The sequence below is a fragment of the Anabrus simplex genome, chromosome 3, assembly GCF_040414725.1.
Source record: "Anabrus simplex isolate iqAnaSimp1 chromosome 3, ASM4041472v1, whole genome shotgun sequence".
Classification (NCBI taxonomy): domain Eukaryota; kingdom Metazoa; phylum Arthropoda; class Insecta; order Orthoptera; family Tettigoniidae; genus Anabrus; species Anabrus simplex.
In genome coordinates this window covers 419,248,959-419,269,348 of record NC_090267.1, presented here as the reverse complement: position 1 = coordinate 419,269,348, position 20,390 = coordinate 419,248,959, and the positions used below count along the sequence as shown (strand labels likewise).

At 43.7% G+C, this 20,390-nt stretch overlaps 1 protein-coding gene across 2 annotated transcripts in view; it reads right to left on the bottom strand.

The window, feature by feature from the left end:
• Nucleotides 1-20,390, bottom strand: part of LOC136867391 (uncharacterized) — a 75,721-nt gene that overhangs the window by 24,171 nt on the left and 31,160 nt on the right. For both annotated transcript variants that reach the window (XM_067144576.2, XM_067144577.2), the window contains exon 3: nt 5,679-5,982. In XM_067144576.2, the coding sequence (XP_067000677.2) occupies nt 5,679-5,982 (304 nt within the window). The remainder of the gene's footprint in view (nt 1-5,678; nt 5,983-20,390) is intronic.

The window sequence follows — 20,390 nt, the reverse complement described above, 5'->3', positions numbered from 1 at the left end:
GACACTGCCCTTGAGGCGGTAGAGGTGGGATCCCTCGCTCAGTCCGAGGGAAAAACCGAACCTGGAGGGTAAACAGATGATGATGATGATGATGATGATGACAACGTTTTATAGAGTCATTCTGACTATGATAGCGGCGAACAACCGTCTGGCCCAGAATGGAGGAAAATTCCTACAATATACATTCATATTAACTCTATGACAGGGTTGTTCGGAACCGTGGCTGAGTTTTCTGTGACATATATCTACAGTGTGGTTAGCGTGATTAGCTGCCACCCCCGGAGGCCCGGGTTCGATTCCCGGCTCTGCCACGAAATTTGAAAAGTGGTACGAGGGCTGGAACGGGGTCCACTCAGCCTCGGGAGGTCAACTGAGTAGAGGTGGGTTCGATTCCCACCTCAGCCATCCTGGAAGTGGTTTTCCGTGGTTTCCCACTTCTCCTCCAGGCGAATGCCGGGATGGTACCTAACTTAAGGCCACGGCCGCTTCCTTCCCTCTTCCTTGCCTATCCCTTCCAATCTTCCCATCCCTCCACAAGGCCCCTGTTCAGCATAGCAGGTGAGGCCGCCTGGGCGAGGTACTGGTCATACTCCCCAGTTGTATCCCCCGACCAAGAGTCTGAAGCTCCAGGACACTGCCCTTGAGGTGGTAGAGGTGGGATCCCTCGCTAAGTCCGAGGGAAAAACCGAACCTGGAGGGTAAACAGATGATGATGATGATGATGATGATATATCTACAGTGAGGACTGATACTATTTAAATGCAAATGTGCTAGTCTGTTTCATGCGAGAGTGTGTGAAATGTTGGTCGTCGCTTTCATTTTGAGCGCTTATTATCAAGCATTGTTTGATTATTACAGTATTCCTTCTTTCAGGCACTGCCATTTGTATAGCGAGCTTTTTCGTCTTACTGATGTTGCCGTTATTCTGACCTTGACTAGGGTTTCCAAATGTCCTATTTTCGTCAGGGCAGTCCGAATTTCAAATCAAAGAGCCAGAATTGTTCTGTTTTCTCAGCTTTTATCAAATAAAAAAATGCATACATTTACCAAATATTTATGTTTTTATTTGTAGTGTAATGTAAAGGAATAAAACCGCTAGTATTTTTCTCTACAGTAGGTCATACTGTTCAGTTATTTTAGCCCTACGTACGGTTGTATACACGACCGGAGGAGCTTACACGGAAGAGCGCTGGCATGGGTCATTTCCGGCTAGTCCGGTGTTAACATATTTGAAAGTAGCCTACTCAAATAGGCCTACCCTACTCGTGTCGTTAGATTTACAGGCTTGTAAATAACTATAGTTTGGCCCACGAGAGTTGAAGTCTGACATTGGAGCCGCGAAAGCAGTAACTACGAAGTACGCTGCGTTGTCATGGTTACCTCAATCTGCGGCATATCACTCTTTCATACAGGCTGAATATTATTATTCAACTATGTTGATCTAATGCAATTCAATAATATTTGATCCGTTCCTAAGCTCGTGCTCACCGAGCTCGATAGCTGCAGTCGCTTAAGTGCGGCCAGTATCCAGTAATCGGGAGATAGTTGGTTCGAGCACCACTGTCGGCAGCCCTGAAGGTGGTTTTCCGTGGTTTCCCATTTTCACACCAGGTAAATGCCGGGGCTGTACCTTAATTAAGGCCACGGCCGCTTCCTTCCACTTCCTAGGCCTTTCCTATCCCATCGTCGCCATAAGACCTATCTGTGTCGGTGCGACGTAAAACAAATAGCAAAAAAAAAAAAAAAAAAAGCTCGTGCTAATAATTGCAGCATTTAAGACAGACACGTCATTGCCGATAAATATGAGATTTCATAATCACTAAACTGATAATAACCACAAATAATGCACATGATAATAGAGAATATAACTGTGGAAATAGCCACTGATTAATTAAAAAAATAAAACTAACCACGAAAATGATATTCAGGAAACAATCACATAAATAATTGCATAAACCAGCAACAGCTAACACAGCTAACACAGTACCACTCCGAATAATATCACAAAAGCGACTGAGAGCAAGCCAACCCACGTGACGATAGCATTCTTAAATGTGGCAGCTCTGTTATCGTTGCCATAGCAAAAGACCATTTTCGAGCAGCTTTAGTCAACTTTCTCTCGCCGAAGGCCTAGGTTGAGTATGTTTCACTCATTATCCCGAGCTATGGGTGAGTTCTGCTTTTGACTTACTTCTTGTCATGTAGATTTATGGCAGTGAGTTTGATTGTCGATAAAGTACAATGGTAAAAGTAACATAGATGATCCGTAACCAAGTGAGCCTGTATTTGTGTTATTTCTTGGGTTAGGTAATATTGAGAACGTGCAATAAAGGCGGAATCAAGTTGAAAATACAGAACACCGGACGAGTTGGCCGTGCGGTTAGCAGCGCGCAGCTGTGAGCTTGCATCCAGGAGATAGTGGGTTCGAACCCCACTGTCGGCAGCCCTGAAGGTGGTTTTCCGTGGTTTGTGAGACAAAGTTTCGGCACATTGACACATTTCCGAAAACCGGAAAAGTAATTAGTCGGATGTGAAACCAATATCATTATTATAAGATTTTTTTTTTTTTTTTTTTTTGGCATGTGGCCTCCGAAGAGGCCTGGTGTAGGTCTTTCGGGTTGACGCTTATCGGCGACTTGCGCGTCTGTGTGGATGGGTCGCTACAATGATGACTTCTGATGCTGAAGACAGCCCATGCACCTACTCCCCGATCCATCGTAATTAGCCAATGAAAGTTGAAATTTCCGACCCAGTCGGGAACGGGCTCTTGGCCCAAAGACCAGCATTCTAAACATTTAGCCATGGAGTGTATAAGTCTGAAGGTAACGTTATTGTCGTCACTGCCTTCGTCTGAAGGTAACATTATTATTTATGGCAGTGAGTTTGATTGTCGATAAAGTACAATGGTAAAAGTAACATAGACGATCATTAATCAAGTGAGCCTGCATTTGTGTTATTTCTTGGGTTAGGTAATATTGAGAACGTGCAATAAAGGCGGAATCAAGTTGAAAATACAGAACACCGGGCGAGTTGGCCGTGCGGTTAGCAGCGCGCAGCTGCGAGCTTGCATCCAGGAGATAGTGGGTTCGAGCCCCACTGTCGGCAGCCCTGAAGGTGGTTCTCCGTGGTTTCCCATTTTCACACCAGGCAAATGCTGGGGCTCTACCTTAATTAAGGCCACGGTCGCTTCCTTCCAACTCCTATCCCATCATCGCCCAACCTCATATTAATTTATTTTGGAATTGTTATACATACACTTTAAACAATTTAAATTAAACTATTGCTAGTAGAGAATATTTTGGTATTACAAGCACTAACTTAATTTCTTGTAGGATAGTGTCAAGAGTTCCAATAAAAGGAACCCGCGAAAGCTGCACTGTATTTATCATCTAGAGGTATAGTGGCACAGCCATATTTTTATTGTTTGTGTACGTTCGTTGTGTCCATATTTTTATTAATGCACACTAATTATGATCTGTTGGGTACATAGACGAGTAGGCGTACATCAATCGTTATGTGCATTTACTGTAGTCAGTACCCCTTTTCGAACACACATTTCAATCAGGGTGAGGATATTTGAATTACACTTAAGCTCTTTAGCCTTAAGTTTATGTCAGCTCCACTTTCGAATCCTTGGGAGTGGATTTACTCTGCTCAACGACACGACGGGTAGAAGTGCCTCCCACAAGAGTTGGCCAAGGAGGTCAGATAGACGACAGTTTAGCACACATCATATCTAGACTCAGCTAAGAACCTCCAGTTCGCTAACCTATGCTCTCTCAAGTCAGGTATCACATTTAGTAGCCTTGCATGGTAGCCCTTGCCTCAGTTCTCGAATGTCAGACTGATCAACAAATAGGTCATAAATTACAAGTTATGAGCCCCTGAGGCAGTCCTCTAGTTAAGTCTAAACGAATATGGTATAGCAGCCATCTTGCATAGAAGCCCTTGCATTAGTTCTCGAATACCAGGCTGGTCAAACTAATAGGTCATAAGTTATAAGTTGTGAGCCCCTGAGGAAGCCCTCTACTTAAGTTCTATACGATTAGGGTATAGCAGTTATCTTGCATAGTAGCCCTTGCCTCAGTTCTCGAATTTCAGGCTGATAAAACTAATAGGTCATAAGTTACAAGTTATGAGCCCCTGAGGCCATCCTCTGTTTAAGGTCTATACGAATAGAGTATAGCAGTCATCTTGCATAGCAGCCCTTACCTCAGTCCCCGAAAGTTAAGTTGATAAAACTAATAGGTCATAAGTTACAAGTTGTGAGGCCCTGAGGCAGCTATCTAGTTAAGGTCTATACGAATAGAGTATAGCAGTAATTTGCATGGTAGCCCTTGCCTCAGTTCTCGAATGCCAGGCTGATCAATATATAGGTCATAAGTTACAAATTGTGAGCCTCTGAGGCAGCTCTGTAGAGTTAGGTCTATAAGAACAATGTATCGCCATCAGCTCCAGATCCATCCCCTTAAATTTAGTCTCATATAACCAATGTATAGCAACCATCTTGCCTCTGGGTTCCTAGCACTAAGAAGTTTTACGCGGCCGCCATCTTGCGCAATTGCCCCTAGGCCGTCTCACTAATTCGCATGTCTCCACTGGGCCAGCTTTCTCCATAAGAACCCGTGCATAGCCGCCATCTTGCGCAATCGCCCCTAGGCCTTCTCTTTAAGTCCTATGTCTCCCTTGGGTCAGATTTCATCATAAGTGCCTAAGTATACCCGCCATCTTGTGCAGTAGTCCCTGGGCCAGCTTTCTCCGTAAGACCCGTGTATAGCCACCATCTTGCTCAATTGCCCCTATGCCGTCTCTTTAATCCTACGTCTCCCCTGGGCCAGCTTTCACCAGAAGACCCCATGTATAGCCGCTATCTTGCGCAGTAGCCCCTGGGCCAGCTTTCTCCATAAGAGCCCTTATATAGCCGCCATCTTGCGCAATTGCCCCTAGGCCGTCTCCCTACCCTAGGCCAGCTTTCTTTATAAGAGTCTATATGATAAAACGAATAGGTCATAAGCCTGTAGGCTGTGTAAGACCTATAGTCCATACATACGCAAGAGCCCCTGTGGCCGCCATCTTTCGCACTACTCCCTAGGCCGTCTCCTTCTGTCCTATATCTCCCCTGCACCAGCTTTCTCCATAAGAGCCTATGTATAGACGCCATCTGAGCCAGTTCCCGGGAGTTAGTCCCGTAAGAGCCCGTGTATAGCCGCCATCTTTGACATTAGTCCCTGCGCCAGAGTTCTCTTTTTCTACCTACTGTCACTGTTTCAAGGCTTTGGTGTTTCGAAGCATCGATGTAGCTGACTTGTACGGAATGGCTGGAGTTTCTGTTCACGCGACACGACACACGAAGCAATCTCACTGCTTCGAAACAGTGAAGCGTTGTTGTGTCAAGGTATCGAGACACCTGATTGCACCGGCTCAATGTTTCGAAGTATACACACACTAGCTAACTCTAGATGATAGAACTGAAGGTAGAATACACAAAGTTCGTAGGAAGATACCGTAACAGGAGAACTGGAAGGATCATGTCTATAGATAGGGAAGGGAAACATTCCCAAAACAGATCTTACGATAGCAGCCCAAAGCAAGTGATGGATCGGGACCATAGCAGACCTCTTCTCATAATACCTGTTTGGTTAATGGTGAATGACGATGAGGTAAACAGAATGGTGTACCTGAGTAGTAGTAACATGGAATGCAGATTGGCATGCGTTAGTTGAACACCCTTGGGCAGTCCCGTGGTGCCACTTGAGCACATGATGAAAGCAGTGTGCTCTTCCAGCTTGAAGCTGTCCTCAGCTCTGAAGTCTCCGTGGTTGTTGTTGCTATGGATAAGAAAACTCTGCCAGCTGGGCGAGTCCTCCGCAAGAATCACGATCTCTACGTTGTTGTCAGCTAACCCTGCTACAGAGGCCTCCAGGTTTGGGTTGGCGAAGATCATTCGAGGACTGAGGATTCCCAACAATAACTTCAAGTCCCCTGGAAAAAATCAAAACATCTTATAACTGTCCGGCTTCTTGGCTGAATGGTCCGCGTCTTGGCCTTCGGTTCAGAGGACTCCGTGTTAGATTCTCCGATGGGTCAGGGATTTTAATATTAAATAGTTACTTCCCTTGGCCCTGGACTGGGTTTTTGTGCTTTTCTCAACATCTCTGCAACTCATACACCACACACAACACTATTCTCAACTACAGTAACTCGCGGTTTCTTATACACAGCAGATGCCGCCCACAATTGTCGGAGGGTCTGCCTTAAAAGGTCTGCACCAGGCTAGCAATAGCCACTCAAAAATTATTATTTTTATCATCATCATCATCATCATCATCATAGAACTGTGGTTCTCTCACACATCAAAACTATTTCAAGTTGTAAAGAGTGAGTTTACAGATTAAACTATCTATTTTGAGAGCCACCCGATCTCACAGTTCCCCTTACATAAATTTCCAAACTATGTTACTTTAAAAAGAAACACACCCTTTATCTTTTTAATATCATGAGAAATTTGATGTATCTGACAATTTTCCCTATTTTGAAACTGAAGGTTTATTACGCAAAGAAGTTAATTTTCAACATTTTATGAGGGACAATTCTACATTTTTTATTGTACACATTTTCCAGGTTATTTTTAGTTGCTGTGCCTTACTAGCACAAGAATACATTATGAATATTTTCATCAGATTTAGTCAAATAACTCGGTATTCCATGCTCACATTGCTTGTCCGTGGACGCTATTGCTTCTTGATATTCAGTACCTGTGGGTGGGGGCGGTAGAATAACACCCACGGCATCCCCTGTCTGTCGTAAGAGGCGACTAAGAGGGGTCCCAGGGGATCCGAACTTGGGAGCGTGGGTTGGTGGTCACGGGCTCCTTACCTGAGTCCTGGCATTGCTTCCAGTTACTTGTGCTAGGCTTTTCACTTTCACCTATCATCTCCGACCTCCCTTGGTCAACTCTTGTTCTTTTCCGACTCCGACGGTATTAGGTTTCCGAGGCCTAGGGAGTTTTTTTATTTTCACGCCCTTCGTGGCCCTTGTCTTCCTTTGACTGATACCTTCATTTTTCGAGGTGTCGGATCCCTTCCATTTTCCCTCTGATTAGAGTTATATAAATGAAATGTCGTATGGCTTTAGTGCCGGGATATCCCAGGACGGCTTCGGCTCGCCAGATACAGGTCTTTTTATTTGACTACCGTAGGCGACCTGCGCGTCGTGATGAGGATGAAATGATGATGAAGGCAACACATACACCCAGTCCCCCGTGCCAAGGAAATTAACCAATGATGGTTAAAATTCCCGACCCTGCCGGGAATCGAACCTGAGACCCCTGTGACCAAAGGCCAGCACGCTAACCATTTAGCCATGGAGCCGGACGGAGTTATATAGAGGATGGTTGCCCAGTTGTACTTCCTCTTAAAACAATAATCACTACACTACTTTATATTCAGTATGGGCAGTGCACAAGAGAATATTCATTCGCCTCAACCCATGGTCAACAAATCAACCCACTCGGTCAAGAAAAGGTGCTTGATAATAGTTTTATTGTGCACAATGTGCACAGGGTATAACTTGCGTCAATCACCAGTACGACATTTTGAAAGCGATTCCAGACGCTGGCTGCAACTTTAAATATGGTACGTATCGCATTGTTTGTCTCAAACAGACTCACGTGAAACGCGGTCTTTATGTTACACATATTGTGGTGGAACCCGTGAACGGAGAGCCCAGTCATGAAATGATGTACCGGTAGAATTTATATTCAGCTTATGATCATGCATCATCGCTTCTTGCTAGGAGGTTCATGACCGTAACTGTATATAGGAGGATGGGAATACACAGCCTCTCTTGCTAGGAGGTTCATGTAATTAGGCAACTCAATGCCTGTTATTTGGAAACAGCAATCCAACATGCCGTGATCGAGATTTTCATGAAAGTACATCTCAGTATCACTTATTTTTATTATTTATGTGAAATAATCAACTACTTCCTAGGCAGTATGATCTACCACAAGCGTTTACGTAACGCAATCATATCTACGAAATGTCACTGTAATATTTGTCCCAAATAGAACATAACAATTGCTTTTACTCAAATAAAGAAATCTACATTAAATTAAGAAATAGTACGAAACATTTTACTTGCAGATAATAATTATTATATTATTATATTATTATATTTGACTTTATTTGTAGTGGCGAAGTTAGGACTCATGGTCCTCTCTTACACTTAACCACACTTCATTAACATTGTACATCTGAGAGCAATATTCATAATCTTATCTTAAAACTACCATTACAAACTATGAAACAAAATAACATAAACTCTATAAATATTCTTAGTCATGTCATAAAACTATCGTTACAAATTAAAAGTTGAATGACACAAAATACCATAAGCACAGTAAACGTACATTCATACACACATTCACTCTACCAGATTCATTCTTCCTGGCGGCACACATCGAGGAAATGCTCACGGCAAGACAACTTGAAGGAATTTAAGGATTTTATGGCTCTAATGTTGTGGGGGAGAGAATTCCATATTCTAGCTCCATTTGCAACAAAGGAACGGCTAAATGCTGCTGACCTGCTGAGAGGGATAGCAAGTGTACTGCCGGAGCGTGTGTTATGCTGGTGGAAAGAGGATATATATAATTTCCATTTATTTTGGAAAGACCTCCTGTATTTACAGGCTGCCGCTAAGAACAAGGTAAAACATATCAATTTTATGTACTTATGTATTAATAAAAGAAAATTCAAAATTAACAGTAGAGGTGGTGCCTTATGATCTTGATGGAGGCTCGGAGGACGAGGGTCGCGATTTCCGGGATGAGCTTCATTGGGAGTTGGAAGCGCTTCCATGTGGCGACGAAGTGACGAGGTATGGTACCGCGAGCTCCGACCATTATCCCTATTATTTCAAATTCCTGAAGGTGGTATTTAGATTTGTAGTAAGGGATAGTGGGTTTGTATTTGTTAATCTTTTCTAGATTAACCTCCTCTGGCTGACCGCTATGGTGCTCGAACCTGACCGTCGGATCTAATATGAATCCTTGAGGGCTGTTGTCTTTAAAGGCTATGATGTCAATTCTTTGCGAACTACCATTTATGGCCAGTCCGTGTACCTCCTCATGTACACTGAATCCCTTCTTTCTCAGTTCTGCGGCAATGAAGGATCTGGTCTGGTGGTGCCGCGTGTTTCTAAGGAGCTCCCTGCGTGTGCAGAATCACAGGACATGAGCAAGAGTTTCTTTCTCTCCGTTGCAATGAAGACAGAGGTTGTTGTCCAGGGATCTGCCTGGCACCGAGCGCACCGCAGAAATATTAGCAGTCATCTTTATAGCCTCTCTCCACTCATTACAAGACAGTCCGGTATGATCTCGCACCCACGAGTTTGCTGGTGTATAGTCTTTGTAAAGTTGTACTCCGAGTCCCTTTTGCGGCAGTGAACACCAGGAGGTGAATTCACGTTCTCGTAGCTCTTGACGGATCTTCTTAGTATCGTACAGGCCGTTCTTGGCGGTTATTTTCTGGGTATCAGCGTTTGTTAGTTTTAGGCGTTCTATACAATCCCGACTCTCCGCGTGACAATCCCTCGAAGCGACACCAAGTGGATGTTTAGTCTTCAGCAAGATATTGCAGGCATTAATGCATTGTAGGTAAACTTCCCACGAGGTTTTAAACAGAGCGAGTCCTTTGTATTTCTTTTCGGTGTACATCATGCCATCTGGGGTGTGTTTGAGTCATCAGTCCATAGACTGGTATGATGCAGCTATCCATGCCACCCTATCCTGTGCTAACCTTTTCATTTCTACATAACTATTGCATCCTACATCTGCTCTAATCTGCTTGTCATATTCATACCTTGGTCTACCCCTACCGTTCTTACCCCCTACACTTCCTTCAAAAACCAACTGAACAAGTCCTGGGTGTCTTAAGATGTGTCCTATCATTCTATCTCTTCTTCTCGTCAAATTTAGCCAAATTGATCTCCTCTCACCAATTCGATTCAGTATCTCTTCATTCGTGATTCGATCTATCCATCTCACCTTCAGCATTCTTCTGTAACACCACATTTCAAAAGCTTCTATTCTCTTTCTTTCTGAGCCAGTTATCGTCCATGTTTCACTTCCATACAATGCCACGCTCCACACGAAAGTCTTCAAAAACATCTTTCTAATTCCGATATCAATGTTTCAAGTGAGCAAATTTCTTTTCTTAAGAAAGCACTTCCTTGCTTGTGCTAGTCTGCATTTTATGTCCTCCTTACTTCTGCCATCGTTAGTTATTTTACTACCCAAGTAACAATATTCATCTACTTCCTTTAAGACTTCATTTCCTAATCTAATATTTCCTGCAGCACCTGCCTTCGTTCGACTGCACTCCATTACTTTTGTTTTGGACTTATTTATTTTCATCTGGTACTCCTTACCCAAGACTTCATCCATACCATTCAGCAACTTCTCGAGATCTTCTGCAGTCTCAGATAAAATAACAATATCATCGGCAAATCTCAAGGTTTTGATTTCTTCTCCTTGGACTGTGATTCCCTTTTCAAATTTCTCTTTGATTTCCTTTACTGCCTGTTCTATGTAAACATTGAAAAGGAGAGGGGACAAACTGCAGCCTTGTCTCACTCCTTTCTGCATTGCTGCTTCTTTTTCAAAGCCCTCGATTCTTATCACTGCAGACTGATTTTTATACAGATTGTAGATAATTCTTCGTTCTCGGTATCTGATCCCTATCATCTTCAGAATCATAAATAGCTTGGTCCAATCAACATTATCGAATGCCTTTTCTAGATCTACGAATGCCATGTACGTGGGCTTGTCCTTCTTGATTCGATCCTCTAAGATCAAACGTAAAGTCAGGATAGCTTCACGTGTTCCTACATTTCTTCTGAAACCAAATTGATCTTCTCCCAACTCAGCTTCAACTTGTTTTTCCATTCTTCTGTAAATAATACGTGTTAAAATTTTGCAGGCATGAGATACTAAACTAATGGTGCGGTAGTTTTCACACCTGTCAGCACCGGCTTTCTTGGGAATAGGTATAGCAACATTCTTCCGAAAATCGGATGGGACTTCTCCTGTCTCATACATCTTGCACACTAAATGAAATAACCTTGCCATGCTGGTTTCTCCTAAGGCAGTCAGTAATTCAGAGGGAATGTCATCAATTCCAGGTGCCTTGTTCCTATTGAGGTCACTCACAGCTCTGTCAAACTCTGACCTCAAAATTGGGTCTCCCATTTCATCAGCATCAACAGCCTCTTCATGTTCCAGAACCAAATTATCTACATCTTTACCTTGATACAACTGTTGGATATGCTCCTGCCATCTTTCTGCCTTGTCTTCTTTCCCTAGAAGTGGTTTTCCATCTGAGCTCTTAATATTCATACACCTAGATTTCCTTTCTCCAAAGGTTTCCTTGATTTTCCTGTATGCAGCATCTACCTTTCCCAGGACCATACAGCCTTCGACATCCTTGCATTTCTCCTTCAGCCATTCCTCCTTAGCTACCTTGCACTTTCTATCCACTAGATTCTTTAATCGCCTGTATTCTTTTCTGCCCTCTTCATTTCTAGCATTCTTGTATTTTCGTCGTTCATCAATCAGGTGTAGTATCTCCTGAGTTATCCACTGATTCTTAGTTGATCTTTTCTTCCTTCCTAACATTTCTTCAGCAGCCGTACTGACTTCATTTTTCATGACTCTCCACTCTTCCTCTATAGTGTTTCCTTCAGCCTTTTCATTTAGTCCTTGTGCAACATGTTCCTTGAAACAATCCCTCACATTCTTTTCTTTCAACTTGTCTAGATCCCATCTTTTTGCATTCTTTCCTTTCTTCAATTTCTTCAACTTCAGATGGCATTTCATGACTAACAAGTTGTGGTCAGAGTCCACGTCTGCTCCTGGGAAAGTTTTGCAATCCAACACCTGGTTTCTGAATCTCTGCCTAATCATAATGAAGTCTATTTGATACCTTCCAGTGTCTCCAGGTCTCGTCCACGTATACAGCCGTCGTTTGTGGTGTTTGAACCAAGTATTGGCAAGGACTAAATTATGATCAGTGCAGAATTCAACCAGACGACTTCCTCTTTCGTTCCTTTCTCCCAATCCAAATTCTCTTACTGTACTACCTTCTCCTCCTTGGCCTACCACTGCATTCCAGTCTCCCGTCACAATTAGATTCTCGTCACCTTTTACATATTGTATTAAATCTTCTATCTCCTCATATATTCTTTCGATTTCTTCATCATCCGCTGAACTAGTAGGCATATAGACCTGCACTATTGTGGTGGGCATTGGTTTGGTGTCTATCTTGACGACAATAATTCTTTCACTATGCTGGTCGTAGTAGCTTACCCGCTGCCCTATTTTCTTATTCATTATTAAACCAACTCCTGCATTTCCTCTGTTTGATTTTGTGTTGATAATTCGGTAGTCGCCTGACCAAAAATATTGTTCTTCCTGCCAACGTACTTCACTTATGCCAGCTACATCTAACTTTAGCCTATCCATCTCCCTTTTCAGATTCTCTAACTTACCACAACGATTCAAACTTCTAACATTCCACGCTCCGACTCGTAGAATGTCAGTATCCATCTTCCTGATGATCGCCCCTTCTCGTGTAGTCCCCACCCGGAGATCCGAATGGGGGACTAGTTTACCTCCGGAATATTTTACCCGGGAGGAAGCCATCATCAGTACATCATTCATACAGAGAGAGCTGCATGTCCTCGGGAGTTAGTTACAGTTGTAGTTTCCCGTTGCTTTCAGCCGTGTAGCAGTATCAACACAGCTAAGCCATGTTGAGTATTATTACAAGGCCGTATCAGTCAATCATCCAGACTGCCGCCCTTGCAACTACCGAAAGGCTGCTACCGCCCTTTCGATGAACCATTCGTTAGTCTGGTCTCTCAACAGATACCCATCCGATATGGTTGCACCTGCGGCTCGGCTATCTGCATCATTGGGACACGCAAGCCTCTCCACCGCGGCAAGGTCACATGGTTCGCAGAGGAGTATCCGTCGGCAACTGCAATATCTCCTTTGTTGCACTTTTAATCATTTTATCGCTATCGGATAAAAATTTCTGTGCAATTTTCTTGAAACTGCATGTCAGGAAAGGGTATATCAGGGTGGGACAGATTGAGGAATTTAGTACTATGAGCTTTTGGTCTTCCTTAAGCAGTGGCGACGATGTTAGACGTTGGAGCTTATTGTGAAGGTCTTTCATTACTGCAGTCTCGTCGAACACTAGAGTATCCCTGAAGGTAGTTCCAAGGTAACGAATTTGTTCGCCGTCTCCGATTAAGTAAATGCTACAGTCTTCCTCCACGGATAGTGACCCTTGCTTCAACTCACCTCGGATTACACACATCCCTGTACACTTCTGTGGATTGATAAGTAGTATGGGATATTCTCTTTTAATACTCGAAAGATTAATACTGCCACGTGGAGGTTTCTATATTGTTCAAATTTTAGAACGGAAAGTTGTCGATAATAAGGGGTAACATGAACATCATAGCGTAAGGAAAAGATAAATCTAATACATGAGTTCATAGCACGTTGTAATCGGTTTAGTTGTTCTCTCGTGGCATCAATTAGTACTACGTCACAGTAGGAAAATATAGGGAGGATAAGAGTATTTATAAGCCTAATTCTCATGTTTAGTGGCAGTATATTTTGATGATATTTTAGTGGGTGAAGGGACGCATACACTTTTCTACAGATATTTGTAATGTGCTCTCCCCAGTTAAGATTCTCGTTTATAATTACACCAAGATTTCTTACCGAGTTTTCGTACGGAATAATTTTACCAGATAAAGTAAGTGGAGGAATGTTTTTTGCCGCACTGATTTGTTTCGTCTGCCCAACAATAATAGCTTTAGATTTTGATGGATTAAGTAAAATACAGTTTTCACGAGCGTATGCACAGATATTATTTAAGTCAGAGTTCATATAACCTATTGCTTGATTGATGTTTGAAATTTTGGAATGATAATAGATCTGTAGATCGTCAGCATACAAGTGGTATTTACAGTGTCTTAGCCGTGTCGATATACCGTTAATATAGATAACAAAGAGAAGTGGTCCAAGTACAGATCCTTGTGGTACTCCTGAATATTTCATTACCCATTCGGATGACCTATTCTGAAGAATTGCGCGTTGTTTTCGTTCCGTGAGATATGAGAGAAAGAATTCTAGAGCTGTCCGTCCAAGGTGAAGCGATTTTAATTTAGCAACCAGTACGTCTATATTTACTGTGTCAAAAGCGCTGCTAAAATCAAGAAGTGTAAGTAACGTCGCCTGCCTTTCGTCCATAGCACGTCACATGTCGTCTGTAACTTTCAGCAGGGCAGTGGCCGTACTGTGTCCCTTTTTGAAATCCGATTGTAAAGGGTCAAGTAGTTTATATTTATTTAAATAGTCGGTTAATTGCACGTGTACTATGAGTTCAAGAGGCTTGGAGAGAGATGAAATTATGCAAACGGGCCGATAATCTGTTATACGTACAGGTGAGGAAGTTTTGGGAACAAGATTTATAATGGCATTTTTCCACATTTTTGGAAAGAGGCCACTTGTGAGGCACGTGTTGTATATATGAGTAATGGCGGGAAGAATAATGTCAATGATGTGTTGTATTATGAGTATGGGTATTTCATCAGGTCCTAAATACCTCGCGTTTCACGTCAATCTCTGTGACTTCGCGAAATTTAAAGAATGGCCTATTTGGTGGTGGCTGGTTCAGAAGAGATTTTATAGTCTGTGATATTGTTTGTATTTCCGGTTTAATTTTTATTTCAGAAAAATGAGCATTCAATCTCTCCAGAGAGATGTCTGGATTACGTGGCTAGGGCAAAGCTTTCCCAATTCCAATGGAACGAAGTTGTTTCCAATTGTTTGACACATTTAAATTTCCAGCCAGGTGATTGTAAAAAGAAAATTTCTTATTTCGAATTATTACTTTAATTCTATTCCGAAGTGTCCGATACTGTTCAAGCGCACTGGACGAGTGTGTGCGCCTGTAGAGCTGGTGTAACGCGTCATGGTGAGACATCATTTGTTTAATGTCATCGGTCAGCCATGGAGAAGGAGGTCGGGAGACTTTGGCCGTACGCTTAGGTGCCTGTTTATCAAGGAGACCAAGTATAAGTGAACTTAAAGTTTCAACTTTCTTATCGATACCGTTTATATTTTTTACGTCATCCCAAGGACTATTCAAGGCGTCAACTCTCAGATGATCTAAGTTTATATGTTTAATATCCCTGAGTGTGATGCATCTGGACTTATACTTCGGTACTTTGAGTGAGTAAGACAAGTATATTAAGTCATGTGTCGATATGCTAGGGGTAGGAATTTGTCCATGTGGGTTGTTAGTGACCATTAAGTCAATTAGTGTATGTGAAGATGAGGTATGATTTGTCGGTTGTAGTGGAAGTATTGTCATGTCACACGTCTGGAAAATACTTAAGAGTTGCTTTGTATCTCCAGCCTGTTCCAGTAAATTAGCGTTGAAGTCTCCAAATATTAAAATATGTTCATAAGCAGGCCTCTGCAGGATGTCTTCAATGTCTGAGAGGTGACCTACCCGTGGTGGCCGATAAACAACTCCTATTAGGGCTTTAACTGTTGTCACAGTGATCTCGGCAAAAATGAACTCAGGTCTCGGGTCAGCACAGTGGGCAGATGTGCATACGATTTTACATTTAATATCATCTCTACAGTACAAGGCTACTCCTCCACCTCTTTTATCTATTCGGTCATGCCTGTAAATATTATAGCCCGTTATGTGTACCATACTACTAGGGATAATTGCGCGTAACAAGCTCTCACTGATACAAGCTACGTGTACATTGCTGTTTTCAGGGAGAGCTGTTAGCTCCTCATGGTGAGCAGGTAGGGATTGAGAATTTAAATGAATGCAGTTCATTTTTTTTCGGCCCCCCCCCCCGAAGCCCGCTCCCCATGCGTGACCATCGACTCAATCTACATGGCCTTCGACATGCTATTAGTTCTAAGAAGAGAAAGATTACAGGGAGGAGTGGGTGTGTGATACTACAGGAGTATCTGCCTGTCCCCATGCTCAGCATGCTACCAGGCCAGATATGGCGGTGGGTATCAATAGTGGTGTAATCGGGTAATAAAGGTCAGGACAAAACCACATAGGCAGAAATAGAAAGATGCCTACATGTAAAAGCTGACATTTTGTAGATAGCACATGCAAGGATGTGGTTCTGGACAGGTCCAGGTAATTGTGTTAGTTGGGAATAGGTATCATGCACTAGTCATAAGCCTATTCCTCGCTATTCCAGTTATTCAGGGGATCAGTCCTTCTGGGCACTGCTGTGACTAGCGCGGGCCGTGCCGGTTGCCGAGCCATATAGCAATAGCCACTAGTGCCTGCCGCACCGCCCGACCCTCTTGAGGTCCCTCGTACCCAGTCTCCAGTCCCGGAGAATGAGGCCAAGCTCGCCGAGGCGGGGACCTGCTGGATGGTTGTGGGACATGGCGCCGGGCCTCCTTCCTCTGCCCGCGCCATGGCCCGATATACAGGGCAACTGCGATGGGAGGCCGGGTGGCCCCCCACGCAGTTGGCGCAAACCGGCACCTCCCTAAGTGTAGCGCAGGCCGCGTAATGATGATCGCCACCACAACGGTTGCACCTTACTTGGAGCCCACAGCTGACCTGACGGTGGCCCCACCTCAGACAGCGGAAACACTGCAAGAGCTGCTGAGGGGGACGATTCACTCTCACCTGACGGCCGCTACCCGCTGAGGTCCACTCCTCTCCTGATTGGCTCCTCGGTAGACTGCTGTCCTGGGAGCAGTCCTGGGTTGCGGCTGGGCGGCCCTCTCCTGATGGGCCGGCGTCGCGTTCTGCTTCTTGATCTGGCGTCGTCTTCTTCTTCTTACCGGGGGTTGCTTCTCGGCAGGGGAAGAGGCCTCCTCCTGGTGGCTCTCCTCCCGACCTGGTGACCCCGGGGTAGCTGGTGGCTCCGCTGCGTCGCCGTCTTCTTCCTTCTCCTGGTTGGCGGCGGCGGCGTCGGTCGGTGCTAACACTCGACTGCGTTCCCTGTCCTGAGGGGCACACATCGAGGTCTGCAGCTCGACAGACATGCAGGCAGGCAGGGCCTGGGCAGCAGCCTCAGAACGCCAGTGGGCGTTCTCCACTGCTGTGATGCTCTCCACCATCACGGGCGCGATCCTGGTTTACGCCCGGGTAACAGGCCCTTCCTGGTAGGCCTGCGTCTGCGTCCACTTCGCCCTGGCAGGTGGTCGACGATCCTGGTTGGCGGTCTTGTTGGTCTGCGTGTACTTTGTAAAGTACAGCTTTCCAACAGGGAGCGCCGCCGTCGTCCTCGGTCCAAGGCTCCGTCTGCGTGGCTGCCTCCTGGTAGCCCGAGCCGTCCAGCTGCTCCCTGTTACGATCTCCGCTACCGCTACGTATACATCCTACCTTCGCATGCTGGTTTTCGCCGATCACGCCGCCACTGCTTCATTCACTCTTCTGCTATGCTCACCTGTCGCCTGCCTACTCTGTTCATCACGTGATCCTGACGTCATCTTCTTCTCCACGCACCGCCTCCTCTACCTGTGTGTGTGCTTGCGCTAACCTCTATTGGACACGTGATTATGACGTTTCTGGAATATGCTGGTTTTCAACTCTATTCTTCTCGATGTTTCTGTACGATTATATAATCTTGCTCCACCGCTCAAAATATTGAGTCTGGCTTCGTTACGGAGTGGTGGAAGCAGCCATACTACTACTACGTTCGATATTGTCATTTACCATCTGGACTGTTATTTTCTTCAGGTTATCCGGTGAGCAAGTTTTATCATAATGTTATTTGGACATTAAATTCTTCATTGGGCCATCTGCCCCACTTGAACTTTACTTTGGCCAGCTTATTTCGGCATCAAATATATATGGAAGACATTATTTCGACTAAAACCTTTCAAACACGAACTGTACTACGGACAATGGAATTTTGAAATCACAATATCTATTTCCTTGGACCATCGTTACCTTTTGGTATAATGTTTATTTAACACATTCTGCAGTGTAACTTCACCCGGCGAAGAGAATCCCTTTCCCCATTCAATCCCTACTTCATTTTTATCCTTTTTCCTTCTTTTCACTTTTTCTTTCAGGTTGCTTCTTCTATATCGACTTATATTATTCTTCATTGTACCCTTTATACTTATTCATACGGTTTTGATGTTTTATATTGTAAATGTGGCACATTTTCCTTGTCTTTCAAGGTTTCCTCTATATATTTCAGTCTAGCAAACTCTTGTCTGCGATTTACTAAACTTGTTGAAAAATGTTTACTATTTTTATTATCTGTTAAATACATATCCTGTTTGCTTTGTTAAATTCGAGATTTTCTTGTTCCTGTCACCTTCTTTTGGTCCTATTCCTTCTCACTGCGCAAATTCTGCTGCAAATTATTATTCTTATTATTATGATTATTATATCGTGCTGCTTCTTCTACCACGTATATGTTTGAGCTATCAACTAATATTGTATACTATTTTATCTCTGCTTCGTATGTACCTACGACGATAGCTGAGGGCATCTGTATTATTCCTGAACAACCTCACTACCACTATATTGATAATCGGGCCCCTCAGAACAGTAAGATAACAGAGCAATCTCACCTCATCCCTGACTCCTGTCATACGGACCACCTGGTGCTGCTGGGACGCAAGCTCCTCGTAGGCCTTGAAGCTAGCTGCGTTACTGGGGCGAATGATGACCGCCCAGCTGGGGATGATCTCACCGATGTCCTGGATGAGTGACTCACCGATAGACTCTGCGATCGCATTGAGGAGGTCGTATGTGTGGAGCGTCCCCCGGTAGCTTTCCTCCGCCCAGCGGTTATACACCGCCAGCGTCGGGAGTCTAACATCGGGGGCCTCCGTCCCGAAGAGCGCGTCCACGATTCTCGTAACTGCTCCATTGCAGTCGTAGTCGGCCAGTCTAACCGGAACGTTGAGCTTCTCCATTCTGGTCCTCCTGAAAGAAATCCTGAAACAGAAGAAAGAGCGAGCACTGAAAAGTGCTACAGCTCGGACCAGACAATGCTCCTTCGAAGATGTACTAATAAGTACAAGTGCCTGGCTGATATTTGAAAAGTACAGAGCGCCTGGCAAGGAGAGAAAAAGCACAGCGAGAGGCACGTACGTCCTTTCGCTACGACAGTCAGCTCGTCCTTGTTGCAGTTCAATGAACGTGCGTTGGCCTTAAATACTTTCACTAATGAGCTCTGGCAGCGGGGTGTCTCCGTTCTCGGATAGGAGAGGTTAGGGGTAGGGGGACAGTCAGGTCCACAGCTGGCAGTGGTTATAACAGTACTCATCACACAAAGCAGAATACCAAGAAGAATACATGCTTCTTACCTGCGTATTTCCTCTGATATCGCACCGGCTTTTCATGCACTCAATCACATTCACACTCAATAATAAAACACTATAATACAAACTTAAACTAATCCACATGGATACATACTTTACTACCTTACAACTATTTTTTCTGCTACGTCGCAGCGCTTCCGTATGTAATGTCGTGTGTGATGTCTTTGCTCACTGAAGTTGTTTGAATTAATTAGGTGTCGTTTTCTTCATGTTGCTCATTCGTTTTATGCCCTAACTCATTCATTAAATGATATATTTATTGGTCCAGGGTTCATGCTATTTGCTGTTTAAATTGCCCGCGCTAGTCATATAGACAAAGATAATGATAATTCACAGACATAGCACTCTCATTCGTCGGTGCTAGTCCTGGACTTCAGGAAATAAACAAAAGACTGCACAAGAAGCGGAATACAACATAAAGGAGTCCTGTCTACGGCCCGTAAGTACGTATACATATTTCTCTAGATATATCCCTAGTAACGACGGTGTTTCTTAATTTTCCGCAGATTTTTACTTCATGTGTATAAAAGCAATTATTATGTTCCATTTGGGACAAACATTACAGCGACATTTCATAGATACGTTTGCGCTACATAACCACCACAAGCATTTTAACGCGGAAAAAATAATTTTAAATTTAAAATGAAACAAATAACAATTACTCTGAAAGTACATAAAAATTCGTACATTATCAATCAACGTGACAATTAAGTTATCAACGAAAATTCACTTCATACTGCACCCATGTGGGTCTCCGGCGATATATCTTGAGGGTCATCAATTGGGTTTTAAATCAAGTCAGTGTAATAAATATATATCTTAGCGGCTTAAAGGGTAGGAGAATATGGGTGTCATCTAACTAAAATGAGTGAAAACATTATATATAATTGGAAAAATAATAGGATTTATTATACACCTGATGATTATGGAACCTGATGCAAAATAACCAGGTTGAATACACATG